Source organism: Tenrec ecaudatus, chromosome 11 (genome assembly GCF_050624435.1).
Source record: "Tenrec ecaudatus isolate mTenEca1 chromosome 11, mTenEca1.hap1, whole genome shotgun sequence".
In the NCBI taxonomy this organism is placed as follows: domain Eukaryota; kingdom Metazoa; phylum Chordata; class Mammalia; order Afrosoricida; family Tenrecidae; genus Tenrec; species Tenrec ecaudatus.
In genome coordinates, this window is record NC_134540.1 from 104,755,562 (window position 1) to 104,769,622 (window position 14,061).

At 50.4% G+C, this 14,061-nt stretch overlaps 1 protein-coding gene across 1 annotated transcript; it reads left to right on the forward strand.

The window, feature by feature from the left end:
• The first annotated feature begins 7,102 nt into the window (after nucleotides 1-7,102).
• ZIC5 (Zic family zinc finger 5) lies at nucleotides 7,103-13,254 on the forward strand. Its single transcript, XM_075562614.1, has 2 exons — nucleotides 7,103-8,555; nucleotides 12,812-13,254. Exons 1-2 carry the CDS (start codon nucleotides 7,118-7,120, stop codon nucleotides 13,252-13,254), a joined length of 1,881 nt encoding a protein of 626 aa, XP_075418729.1. The 5' UTR covers nucleotides 7,103-7,117.
• The last annotated feature ends 807 nt before the right edge of the window (nucleotides 13,255-14,061 follow it).

Here is a 14,061-nt window from a genome sequence, read left to right on the forward strand (position 1 = left end):
CTTCCGGGCTATTCTTTCCCAGCTCCAGTTCTCTCTCTGCAGGACATAGAGAAGCTGAGCCAAGTTCAAAGTCACGTCGCCGTCCCCTCTTAGAAGAGCTTTATTTCTCTACAAACCGCAAAACCTCTTTCCCTCATGACACAGTACTTTTTCTGAGAGAGGGAGGAAAGAGAGCAAGGGGTGGGGGTGGGGGTGAGAAACCTGTAAAGGCTTTCAGATTTATAACTATTGTCTCAAAGTAGACTCAGGTTCCTTCGTGAAGGAAAAAAGAAATCATCAAAGCTGCGTTACAGACGGTGAGAGTGAATTTAATTTTTCAACAGGTTTCTGGAAGGGCCGATCTGAGGTGGTGTCTCCACGGGCAAACACGCCCCCTCTTTGTAAGTTTTCTAAAATCGTTCTTTCTAAATCTAACGGAGCTTGCTTTGGGGCTGGGTGGGTACGTGGGGGAGGGGCAGGTAGGGGAGTTGAGGCAGGGCAGTCCTCCTTAGCGGCTTTGCTATATGTGAAATAGATCGGCGTGGCAGACCCATAGGTACACAGACGGCAGTTCATTTCTGGGCGAGTGTAGAGAATGACAGGGCGATTGGAAAATTCAAATTGCCTTCCAGAAATAGACAACCCCCGCTGCCCTCCAAGCATTCATTTTACTGAGCGCCTCACCTCACCTCGTTCCAGTTTGTAGATGCCAGTGAATAGTGTGGACCGAGTTCTTTTGTGGTAAGATGTGTATTTCGTGTCCCTGTACACAAATACAGTGTATAAACACATGCAAAATACTCTCTCACACAGGCATCTATTGCAGATCAGAAAGGGTGGGTGGAGTGGGTGGGGAACTGGAACAAAATCGACCCTTAAATTGAAAAGCACAAGCACTTGATTGCCTACCATTCAAACTTTCAATTTTCTTCTAAAAGCAAGGGAGGGAAATGAGAGTGGGGAAGCTGGGGCAAGAGATAAGGGAAACAAACGTGAAATAAACTGTCTAATGTAACCAAGGCCTACCCCACCCCCTTCCAACAAAAAAGGAGGATTTCACAGAATTCCAGCACCGTCCTTGCTATCACCGACTCATAAATTCTACAGGCTCATCAGCAGGATATTAAGTTGCAGGTTACCTTTGATTCAGCCGTCTTAGCCACTACTGGGCTGGACAACCCTTGACCCATGAAAGACCACATGTGTGGTGGGGGAGCTCCCTCTGTAAAATTCACCAAAAACAAAAGTTCTTTGTCAGGGCTTTAGGGAAGTGTAAATGGGGAAAAGGGGAAACCATGAAAATCTCAGCCAAAGTTGTAACTTCTAAATACCAATTTTTAAGAAGGAGGAGGTTGAGGGGAGGTGGGAGGTGACACAGGATAAAACCCTCTCCAGTCAGCCAAAAGGACTTCTGTTCTTCCTATAGTTAAAATGTGCTGTTCTGTAACTGGGCTTATAAAAAGTGTCTTTATGAAATATGTGTTCACCAGCAATTGAGTGAAAGAGACCCAAGTGTTGTGTATTCCTCACAAGACTCTCCGAAGGGGCGGGGAAAATATGACAACCAGCTGTTCCTGCTTCGACTACTGCCTGGATGCTAGGGGTTATGATTTTGCAAAAGGAAGGAAGGAAGGCCCTCACTTGGTTGTCTTTCTCCTGATGTGAAGGCTGCAAAGACAAAACAAAAGAACACACGAAAAAGTAAAACCAGAGACACTCGCTTACACTGATGCGTTTAATTATTCTGAGGTATTGTTACCCTTCCGGTTCCCAGGTGAACAACATCCAGGGAGGTTGAATACCGGGGCCAGCGGAGCAGCTTTCCAATAAACTGCAGTGCTACTGAAATAGACTTTGTAATACAATTTAAGCTGTCATTCATAAATAACAATGCCATATGTCAACCATATTGCTTACACAAGTAAAACCGTCAATGTGTCACTATTTGATTTATCCCAACAGCTTCCTCAAATATTGAAGTATAGATATTGGAAAGGAGGTGGGAATGGGGGGAGGGGGAGTTTACTCCCTACAAATTTAAGAATTTTAAAAACTCTTTTATTCCTACTTTAAAAAAACGGTAACGGATAGAGAATGAAGGTGAAGAGAAGCACATCTTGGGGCTAATATGAATAAATTAAACTTGGTGTGTTTGTATGAACCAAAAACATGTAAGGGAAGTTTTGTGGTCTTTGTTTTTTTTTTTTGTGGTCTTTGTTTTGATGATCTGAATATATATGAAATCACAAGGAGGATGCACTTCCCAAGAACTCACCAGTCCCAGTGGTCAAATGTAATTCAAGGCCTTAGGTATAAATGATTGATAAAGAAAATAAATGGGGGCATTTGATGAGGAGCTAAGTTCACTCATGGTCTTTGGTAGTGTAGAATTCTGGTGGTGGAAATTTCTCAATGGGTTCTTAACCACTAAGGTGGACATCAAGATGTGCTTCGTCCAATGTCCATTTCCTCACTAACCACCAGCAAGCTGCCCCAGTCCAATGTCTTTATCATCGTCACACGACCTTAATCCTCTGCTTATTTATTCGTGTGAAGTCCAGGCACATGTGGCAGGGATCACAACTCTAGCCAGAAGCTCGGTTTTTGGTAGGATTCAGGGCCAGCTCAGAAGAGCGGGAAAGAACTGCGACCCTCCCTTCGAGTAGCAGCTAGAGTACCTCCAACAGTGAGGCGCTTGGGCGCACCCTAAGCCCCTGGGTCAGCCATTGTCTCCGTGCAGGTCAAATCGCCAGTGGTGAAGGCGGGAGGGTAGAGTGTATAGTCTGCCAAATGCAAGACACACTGACCGTTGGGAGAGGGCTTCAGAGCTCAGCTGCCTCGACGCCTGGCGAGCCCGATTTGAACCGGTTTGGATCTTGCACCCAAAGTCCCCATCGCATCTTTGCGATCTCTTTGCCCACCTGGCCCGTCTTTAGGGGGATCTGAGTGAACCGCCGCCCTCCTCCTCACAACTAAGAGTACCCACTGCCTATCGAGCACCGGTTGGCCCTCTGGAGCTGGCCTCTGAAAGGGTCCCGGATCTCTCTGGGAACTCGGGGCGCCCCGTTCGCCCTTGAACCTGCCTACATCCTATCCCTCAAGAGACTAGGCGCGTCGAGCTCGCGGCTGCCCAGCTCCTGGCCGGAGGCTGCCCTCGGAGGAACCACGCGGGACGGGCGAGTCGTAAAGCAATTGCAGGGGCAATAAAGGGCGGCTCGCTGTGTCCCCCAGTTCCTTTCTTTTCTACCCCCACCGTCCCTGTGCTCCCCTCTCCCCCCGCTTGCAGAAACAATCACACAAAGGCTCAAAAGCCAGGAAATGTCCAATTCACTTCCCTTAGAGTTTATTAATTGCCCACACTCATCGTAAGGAAACTTGGCTGTGTTCCGTGAGGAACGAAGGGCACTGAGGGCCGGTGAAACCACAGCCCCCCCCCCCCCCCGCGTCCCCTCATTCTCCAGGCTCTGCGCAGCGGGGAGCCTCGAGCACCAGCCCCTGCGTCCCCCGGACCGGGGCCCTTCGCCTCTAGGCTACTGAGGGCGGCAGAGCTGCCGGGTTCGGGCCAGCTCGGCGCTGGCTCTTCCTTTCGCCTCCCCAGCCTCCTCCAGCATTTGTTTGGGGGGTGGAAGGAGTTAGGGTTCGGATGCCATCCAGAGGTCTGAAAATCGATCCACCAACTGCCCCTGTTGACCCCAGAAAGGGCTTTTCCAAGACTTACCCAGTTGCTGCCCCCTCCCCACCAAGTACCTCCCCTTCAAAAAAGCAGACTGGGACCTAGGTTTTGGGTGTGGGCCCAGACGACCAGCACTCCGGTCCAAATTGGGGACTAAATCCACAAAACGAGAACTGGCTTAAGCATCTGTAGACCCCCTGTTTTTATTCGACGCTTCTTCCTTTCTTCAACGCCCTGGAAATTGTTGATGTTTATTTAGGAAGTGTCACACAGTTATTGGTACTTAGGAACTCGGGATGGTAAGGGGGTTTGATTTGACTCTCAATTAGCTTGAAAAAGAAACAGCGCACCTGGGGTCAGGCGGGTCATCACAATAACAAAAAGCGCGTCTACAAAATAAAAAGCTCTGTTATAAAGAAAGGCAATCCCGGAAATCCATGGCGAGCCTTCCTGAGGACCATCTAGCCAGGCCTATTCTCAGGTTTAATTGGCATGCAGTTTATTGGCGCCTTATTGGTGTTGATTGAAATTTTGCTCCCAGTCCTTTCTTTTGAGAATTAGCATCTCAAGTCGACTAACCCGAGTCAATTATCTTTTTAGGGTCTGTGTTTGGCCATAAATTTGCAAATATTCATTAAACTTACTTTGTAAACATCCCTTTTCCCAATCCTACCCCAATCTCTATTATTTCCTAAGAAAGTCTTTCCTTTTTAAAGGTCTCCATAAAAAGCAATGGATCAGGGAGCTATATTTGAATGAAGACATATTAAATCGATGACAGATACACATCACGCTGCGTTTAACAAGAGTTGTACAAGGAGGCGGGTTTCAGATTCCGCACGGCTATGCCGCACCATGATTCACATTTTTACAGCCTTTCCTTCATGCCTTCACCCATTAAACCATTAAATTTCAGCAATTCAAATCAAACAAAGCAGTTATCATTTTGAGGCGAAGCTACTTGGAAGGGGGTGGAGGTACGCATTTTATGACACAATAAAAATAGGGAACAATCCATATTACTGACTAAATTGCGTTTATTTTCTTCATCCATTTTTTTGGGGGGGTTACTTATAACCTGCAGGATTGGACGCAACACTGCCAGTATACGAGACTGGCACCCAACACCCTGAGATTAAAATAAAGGGAGCATCTTTGAATCGTTCTGAGGAAATTACGACAATGGTGACAATTCCATATATAATGCTTCCTTCCTTCACAAACTCCCTCTGGATGTGACTGTCTTCACTGGACCTTTGCCTGACTGGCCTGAGATGTTAAGGCTTTGAAACAAACATTGTGAAAGGCTATGTTTTCATTGGGGTTTGTCCCTGTTGTTTATTAAAATTGTGTCCTTGTGTTTCCATGGGTGCTTTTCTTACTTCTCCATATTTGAACTTCAATTGAAGTGTAAAGAAAAATTCCATTTGAAATTTAATTGTGCTTCTTTCTTTGTTTGCATGGCAGTATTATAAGAGAAATGGAGTGTGTGTGAGTGTGTGTGTGTGTGTGTGTGTGTGTGTAGGGGTGGGGGTGGAATCACAGAGCCAGTCCCAGTTAAACATTGTTCACATCGATGTAAAGGGTCCAATCCAATCAACTCTTTGGGAGACATTTCTTACTACTTCTCAGGACCATCTCCCAGCTGACGGCTTTGGGCAGCCTATTTTCACTTGAACACCACGCAAATTAAATTGGTAACATGCTTGCTTGGGCACCACAAAAACACAGCAAGTACAGCAAAGTCTAGTCTTTATCACTTCAACAACAACGGCACGGAGAGCAAAGACTCACTTAAGGAAAGATATCAATCCTGCCATTAGCTTTGAGCCTCTGGAACATCATAATATTTTTTTAAATAGTCTATTTTTTTATGTAAATGGCATATTTCTCCAATAAAACCCTGAGTTACTGGGGGAAAATTTCCTTACCCCCCAAAAGTGGCTTAAGAGGTTAGCTCTCTTACACACAAACTCATATGATATCAAATCATTTAAAAGGGATGGGGTTAGCTGAAAAAGCCTGATTTTATTCATTTCTTTCCAGGTAGTCACGTTCATTTATATCTATCCTGAGTAGTAATAATAAATATCCTTCAAAGAGTTGATTGGATAGGACCTTTTACATCGATGTGAACAATATTTAACTGGGACTGGTGCTGTGATACCCCCCCTTCTCTCTCTCTCACACACACACACACATACACACTCCATATACATATTATTCCTTATATGATAAAGATTGTTCCATTCGCCAATAAATTAGGAAGAAATGTACAATTTTAAAGTTATTTTATTGGACCAATTCTAAAGCGTGGTCCTTTCACCAAAAAATGAGGCACTGATATAAAGTGTTCTGAAGCAGGAAAAGAAATTGTTTCAAAGACATTTTTAGTTTAGTAGATGCTCTTTGGAGAGTTGCTGTCTGGCCTGGCCTGCCACTGTATCTTGGAAAGACAAGTTGGAATCTCTGCCTCTACAGATCGACACCTCTACAGATCTAATTGAAAGTGGCATATCTGGATGCAATGAGCAGTGAGATCCCACTGCCAGCCAACTCCTTTGAACCGTGTTGAAAAGGATCCCATGAGCTAAAAAATGGAGGTAAAATGGTAAAGATTTATTTTGACTTCACCTGGTGTTTTGTGGAACCAAATCATTTAAGCTGTTTCACAACCAATAGGATTTTAATACCCTTCATCATTTTCTCTCTTGTCTGGGCGCCCTATGTGTGCTCTCGGCAGATTGGATCGCCCCAAATAGTTTATAACATCAACACTTCAGGTACGATGAAGGCGTACATCGATCTGTTCACCATCTTCCCAATGAAAACAACTCAGCGAAGAAGAGGGGTCCAAAGTGTTTGGGTGCTTGAAGAGATGCAGTTTGCCTTGAGGTGCTGGGGTTTGCATTGGAGGGCCCCCTTCCCTGCCCTTTGCCCCTTATGGGTCACCAGCTTCTTCCTACCCGGAGAGCTCCTCCGCCCTTCCACCCGCGTGCCTGAGCACGCTCTCTAGGAAGCGCGTCACCAGAGCTGCGCGCGCAGGCCCTGCTCAACTTTCCGCAAGTGCAACTTGGGCATCCCCGGGGAGGCGGGAACGTGGGGCTCCAGGGGGGAGGAGAGAGTGTGAAGCGAACGTGAAGGCGGCCCAGAGCACGCGGGTGGTTTCCCGCTGGGCCGAGGGCCTGAAAGGGAGCCAATCGGGCAGCCGCGACTGCTGCCAATCACTCGGTTCCCTCCAATCCCACCCGTGCCATTTCCAAAAATCTCGGTCCCACTGTGCAGCTCAAATGTGGTGTTCGCTCTGCCAATCGCTGGAGGACAGAGTGGGAACGGGAATAAGCAGAGTTAGGAGGCCAGGACAAAAGAAGTTAAAGAGCGCCTAATATATACATGTTTTTGAAGGCGGACCGAGGGAAAAAAGTCCCCCCAGTGAGGGTCTCCGGGCCTGATTATGTAGTTGTGATGGAGCCCCCTTTGAGCAAGAGGAGCCCGCCAGAGCTGAGATTAGCGGATTTGGCAACAGCTAAAGCCCAGCCGCTTCAGAATATGACAGGCTTCCCAGCGTTGGCCAGCCCGCCCGCCCACTCCCAACTCCGTGGCGCCGCCGCGCACCTCCGCCCGCAGGACCTGGGCGCTGACCCCGGCGTGGCCATCTCTCCGCTCGGACCCGAGCACATGGCCCAGGCGAGCGCGCTCAGCCTCAGCCCTCCCTCCCAGGGGCTCCCGGCGCCGCCCGAGGCCCCGGCAGCCGGCGCAAGCGCTGCAGCCACCACCGTCCTCCCGGGCGCCGGCACCTACCCCGACAGCGGGGGCAGTAACGGCGCGCGGCCCTCTGCGCCCCCGCCCCCAGCCCCTCCTCTTCCTCCCTCCCCTTCCCCCCCTCCCCTTGCCCTCTCGGGCTACACCACCACCAACAGTGGCGGCGGCGGCAACAGCGGCAAAGACCACAGCAGGGACTTCGTCCTCCGGAGGGACCTTTCCGCCACGGCCCCCGCGGCGGCCATGCACGGGGCCCCGCTCGGAGGGGAGCAGCGGTGCGGCCCCGACTCCCCCCAGCACCCGGCCCCGCCTCCCCACTCTGCCGGCATGTTCATCTCTGCCAGCGGCACCTACGCGGGCCCGGACGGCGGCAGCGGCGGCGGGGGCCCGACGCTCTTCCCTGCCCTGCACGACACTCCGGGGGCCTCTGGCGGCCACCCGCACCCGCTCAACGGCCAGATGCGCCTCGGGCTGGCGGCGGCCGCGGCAGCCGCGGCGGCAGAGCTGTACGGCCGAACCGAGCCGCCTTTCGCGCCGCGCTCCGGAGACGCGCACTACGGGGCGATGGCCGCCGCCGCCGCCGCTGCCGCCCTGCACGGGTACGGAGCTGTGAACTTAAACCTGAACCTGGCGGCGGCGGCGGCGGCGGCTGCAGCCGCGGCCGGGCCTGGACCCCACCTGCAACACCACGCGCCGCCTCCGGCGCCACCGCCGCCCGCGCCGCACCCGCACCAGCGCCACCCCCACCTCCCAGGGGCAGCCGGGGCCTTCCTGCGCTACATGCGGCAGCCAATCAAGCAGGAGCTCATCTGCAAGTGGATCGACCCCGACGAGCTAGTCGGACCGCCGCAGCCACCGCCCCCGGCCGGCGGCGCCCAGCCCTGCTCCAAAACTTTCAGCACCATGCACGAGCTGGTGAACCACGTCACGGTGGAGCACGTGGGCGGCCCGGAGCAGAGCAGCCACGTCTGCTTCTGGGAGGACTGTCCGCGCGACGGCAAACCCTTCAAGGCCAAATACAAGCTCATCAACCACATCCGGGTGCACACGGGCGAGAAGCCTTTCCCCTGCCCCTTCCCAGGCTGCGGCAAGGTCTTCGCGCGCTCCGAGAACCTCAAGATCCACAAGCGCACTCATACAGGTGGGTGTCTGTCCCCGTCCGCGCCGCTGCCGCCGCTGCCTGCGCCACCACAGCTTCTGCCGCCGCTTCTCTCACTCCTCTTGCTAGCCTTCCTGTTTCCCTCCTTCTGCTGCTTCTCTTGGCATACGTGTAACCCGGACATGTGACTTCTTTTTTTTCTCTCCCCCCTCTTTTTTTTCTATGAATAAGTAATTCGATAGCACACACAGGCCCCGCGCTGGGTTCGCACACGGCGGAGTCTCCAGCGCGCCCGCAGCCCCTCCACCGGGACCGGCTACGCGCTCCAGCCGCCGCCGCCGCCGCCCGGGAGCAGCAGCCGCAGCGAGAACAGGAAGGTGCCCGGGATGGTCGGCCACCCCCACCCTGCCAGCCTCAGGAACTTGGGAGCACGGCGGGGCCCGGGAGCCGGAGCCACCCGACGGCCCCCCTCCCTTCGGTCACATCGCCACTCACTAGAGCGGGCGTGGGAGGGGCTCCCGGGGACTTGCGGCCCTCAAATGGGGCCTCCAGGCTAAGCTTAGTCGGCCCCTCCTAGAGAAGAGGGGGTCCCGCCCTTCTGGGCACAAGGCACGGACTGCGCCTGAGGATGCCCGCTTGCAGCACGCACACACACGCAGAGGCACACAGCCCACCCAAACAACTGCGCACCCTTCCTGCCCCGCAGACGCCCCCGCCCCATCCGCTGGACATCCACCTGACTTACCATTTACCCATCTACATTTTCACGGGTCCTCATTTACACACCCTTATCCCCATGCACACGTCCGCTAAAGTGTTCTGGAGAAGTGGGCTGGCTTTGCCCCTTCGAATAAGCTTCTGGTTTCGGAAAGACCCGGTGGCCCGCGCGTTTCTTCCTGGAGGGGAAGTCCCTGGCGCCGTGGAGATCCCTCCCGTCACGCCTCCCTATACCCTCCCCCCAAACTCCATCTTTGTGGGGCTAGTGTTAAGACCACGAGGGAGGGAGGGAGGATGCGGCATGTGGCTGAGGTCGCTTCTGTTGGTGGTGTGACCTCTTGGCACAGGAGCGAGTTGTGTGGAGGCGCTGATGAGCACTAGCGCTATCCGGGATTTATAGGGACAGACAATATTACTCCTCCGAGGACACTTAAGTAACTGGAGTTTACGTTCCGTAATTACTCGGGTGATTTATCGGCGCTGCCGTGAGGAAGAGGCAGCCCCCAGGCGTGGGCCCGGCCAGCGGCCAGGGTGCAGAGGATGCGGTTGATGTGCAGGGGCTGGAGCCGCTCAGCGCACCAGGTAGTGCGTGGTGAAGGCGCCCACGGCTGGCTCCTGCAGGCCCACCCTATGGCACTCCGCCGCAGAGGGCTAGCTGCGAGCATGTTTGTGGCAAGGACCTTGGTTTGTTTGTGGTTGTCTCCCCACCCCCCAATCAGGACCTGTCTGCCTTAATGATTTTTCCGAAAGGAATTTCCCAAGAGGCTCTAGTGGAAAGTAGGGCCTGCTGAGTTGGGTCCTAACCCCTGAGACCAGCACTTAGCCTTGGGGCGAAGGCCAGCCCAGGGGACACCCTTGGGGAAGCTTGCCCCAACCCAATCCCCAAAGGGAAACCTAAGTGCTGGGTCCGCGGCTTGGGGTCCTTGAGGCCTCGAGAGGAGAAGTGAATCTTCTGAGCAGTTGCCGGGAGCTGCGGGCAGTTTCCGCTCCCGTAAGACGAGGAATTGGGAATTTATGGTGTGGAAGCTAACCCCACTCTTAACCTTCAGGCACCTGCCCGGTCACGAGTCCGGCCTTCACTCCCGCCCCCCCAGGCCCAGCCCGGGTTGGGGGAGGGGTGGTGTGTGTGTGTGAGATGCTGGGGTGGGAGGATGAGGGAGACCTCAGCTACCGCCCTCCATCCTCACGTGGGCAGGGAGATGAGACACCCATGGTGGTTTTGTTTTCTGGTTCCCGCCGCTTTGTGGGCCCCGCCGGGGAAGAACTCCGGGGCACATCCAAACTCAGGGTCGACCTCGGTCTCTGGGCTCTGTTCAAAGAGAAACAACCTCCGGCTTTTTTCCTCGGCACTCTCCTTCCCACACCGATTTCCCCTGTGAGGGCTGTTTGGGGGCTATCAGGGATCTCGAAACAAATTGGTCCAAGAATAATCCACTAGCCACTCTCGAGGGCCCATTTCCGGAACAATGTATCAACTCAGTGCTTACAGCATGCGTCTGGGCCTAATTCAAGTCGTTCTGAAAAAGAACTGGTCGGACCTAGAAGCTGGCCGCAGAAACCTTTTAGTACTTGGTTACTGGCACCATGGCTGTTAAAACTCTGGAAGAGTTAAATTCTGTCTGAACCTCATGTCAGAGCCTGGGATGGGAAGCCTCGGGTTCTGCCACACTTCTAGTTTGGCCGTTTGCTCGATGCTCTGTTAAGGCCCTTGAATATCACATGGGAAATTCTATTGTCCTTCCTTTTTACCGTCCCCTTTCTCATTATCCCTGATTTTCTCCTTGTCGTTTCCTCTCCATGTCTCCCTTTCCTGAATCTCATGGCTTCCTTTCATCACATGCAGTGGAGGAGCCAGCAATGTTTAAGATGTTTACCATTCACAATCCAGGTTATATAAGTTGTTCAGAAACACAGTCTCTTCCCCCCCCCCCCCCCGCAAATAACATGACACATTTGCATCATGTAAATAAGCTAAGCACCACATAGCTCCATGAAAATGGTAATTAGAATTGGGGGGGGGAATGTATTGTTTGAAATAATACTGTGTTTAAATAGTGGTAAGGAGAATAATTTGTGTTTTTAAAATAACTTTAATAAAATAATTTGTTGCCTCTTACCCACAGAATTTTTGTGATCATGATTGGGATTGCTGTGTCTGCCCCCCCCCCCCATAGTTCATGTAGGAGAATAATAGGATACATTTGAGTAATGTCTAATTTCATTTTTAAACATTTGCAACTAGGGAAAGGTATATTCTAGGCAATAATGATTACTTCCAATGAGCCTACGTAACTCTGGAACTGGAGCAGCTGTTGGTGAAATGTTAACAAAATTGTAAAAAAGCACTGAAACGGGAATAGAAATGGGTCATCGAAGTTTATGTACACTGAGCCTTAATGGTTTTATTTTTTTAAGCTGTCGATTATCCAAAATGAAGCAAAGGGTCATATTTAGTGAATCACCAGAGTAACTTCTGACATGTAGACATTAAGCCTGTTTAAATCTTAAAGATATTACTTAACAACAATATGCTTGAGATGGCTTGTGTATAGTTATGGACTCAATTCTATCAAGAACGGTGAGAGAGAATTCAGTTACCTGTTGTTTTCCTGATTTGCTGTTTAACATCAAGATGTAATATAGCTGAATTTATCGTTATCTTATTAAGCGCTTCTACTTCCTGGAACAAATCCCCTTGGATTTAAAGGTACCGTATTACTGGTGTAGTTAGGGCAGCAGCATAAAGGAGCCACCGGCCAGGAGTGTTAAATGGCCCATGTTTGACTGTTAATATACAAAGCTTAGAATAAGCTTACTGTGGCAGCAGGTAAATGGTAGGTTCTGACTTAGTGTACAGTTGTTTTTAATATGTCTTGAAATTCTATCTGCTCTGTTCTTGATCCCACTGCAAACTGTGAGCTACGCTGGTAGAAGAACACGGAGGCGAACAGCCTATTCTGGGACCAGTTTGTAAAATTTAGTGGTGGGATTGTGTCATACAGGTGCCTTGTTTCTGAAAAGGATTCGTTACTATTTCCTTTCTTTCCCCAACTGTTCCATCAGTGAAATCCTGGGGAACACTTAAAACCAAATGCCATTTCCCCCCTATGTTTTACTGAACTTTTCATTTACTTCCAGTGTACATGTTCGTTTTTCTTTTTAATTTAGAGACTCCCCCCTTACTATGACTTTGGAAATAGCATTTTATCTGTGTTTGTCTCACTGGAGGAGGCCTTCTGTTTATATTTGGGGTGGATAAAAGCCCAAATATAGGGAATCAAAAGGTGGCTCACTGGGTCCTAGGTGTGTTGTGTTACATCCTGGACCTTGAGTTAGCTGGTCCTCCCCTGCCCCCTGTGGTCCTGCAGGGTCTGCGGAGCTGCCACTGTTGTGATCTACAGGTCTGAGGAGAGCCTCTGGACTGGTGGACACCAGGTTCATTCCTGTATTCCCCCTTTCCCATTTCATCCTGTAACATAAAGGCGTTCAGGTGGGAGCTGGGGACATGCATCCAAGATTCCCCTGCCAAGCAAGAGGTTTCTGGGAAAAGAATTGTTAACCTTATCTGTGTTTCATTTCAGGGGAAAAGCCTTTCAAGTGTGAGTTTGATGGCTGCGACAGGAAGTTTGCCAACAGTAGTGATCGCAAGAAACATTCCCATGTCCACACCAGTGACAAACCCTACTACTGCAAGATTCGAGGCTGTGACAAATCCTACACTCACCCGAGCTCCCTGAGGAAGCACATGAAGATTCACTGCAAGTCTCCACCACCTTCCCCAGGAACTCTTGGTTACTCATCAGTGGGGACTCCAGTGGGCGCCCCCTTGTCTCCTGTGCTGGAACCAACCAGGAGTCGCTCTAGCACACTCTCCCCTCAGGTCACTAACCTCAACGAGTGGTATGTTTGCCAGGCCAGTGGGGCCCCCAGCCACCTTCATACACCTTCCAGCAACGGAACAACCTCTGAGTCTGAAGATGAGGAAATGTATCAGAACTCTGAAGTTGTACGGACTATACATTAAGAAGTATTAATTATAAGCAAAATCAGAAGTGGCGGTTCTTGACCCTATCCTGGCCTCAGACAATGCCAAGCCTGTGACAAACCCATGACTCAGAATTGCCACCAGTTCTAATTAGCCCTATTTATTCTATATGAAACCCTATGGTGTTTGTAAATTTAATTAATTTAATTAAGATATGTGGACTTTTTTCCATAAAAAACAAAATAGCCAACCAAGATGGACATTTTTTTCTATAAAAAAACAAAAATAGCCAACCAAGCTGAACTTGTAGGACATCACAGGGGGACAGAGCTGAGGGCAAAATATACCAAGGGAAATGAATGGAGAGATTACTCAAGATAAAAAACTTCTGATACACAATATATTGGGGTGTTTTTCTTTTATCAAGGAGAAGAGAAAAGATTAGATCAGAATTTAACACAGTAAGGCCCTCTGCATTTCCTGGAGTGCCTCTCTAATGCCTTTGACACAATAATGTGAGCTGTTTTTGCGCTTCCTCGGTGGTGGCCTCTTGATTGTAAAACCGCACACTTGCTGCATTGCCAACCGATCGTGGACTCTTCCTATGTCCAAACCTCTTTGTAAAAACCCTTGAGGTTGTAATGTTTGCAATCTTTCATTTCCACTCTTTTACCACTGCTCTCACCGTCACAGTATTTTTATACAGGTTTATCTCTTCAGTACCCTACTTGTATGATTAAAAACAAAATCACAAAGATGCAGCGACCTTCATGTAGTTTCACAATATTGTGCTACTGGGATTGCTCACGTAACAAGCGGAGAGGGAAAAAGCTGCTGCAGCAGACA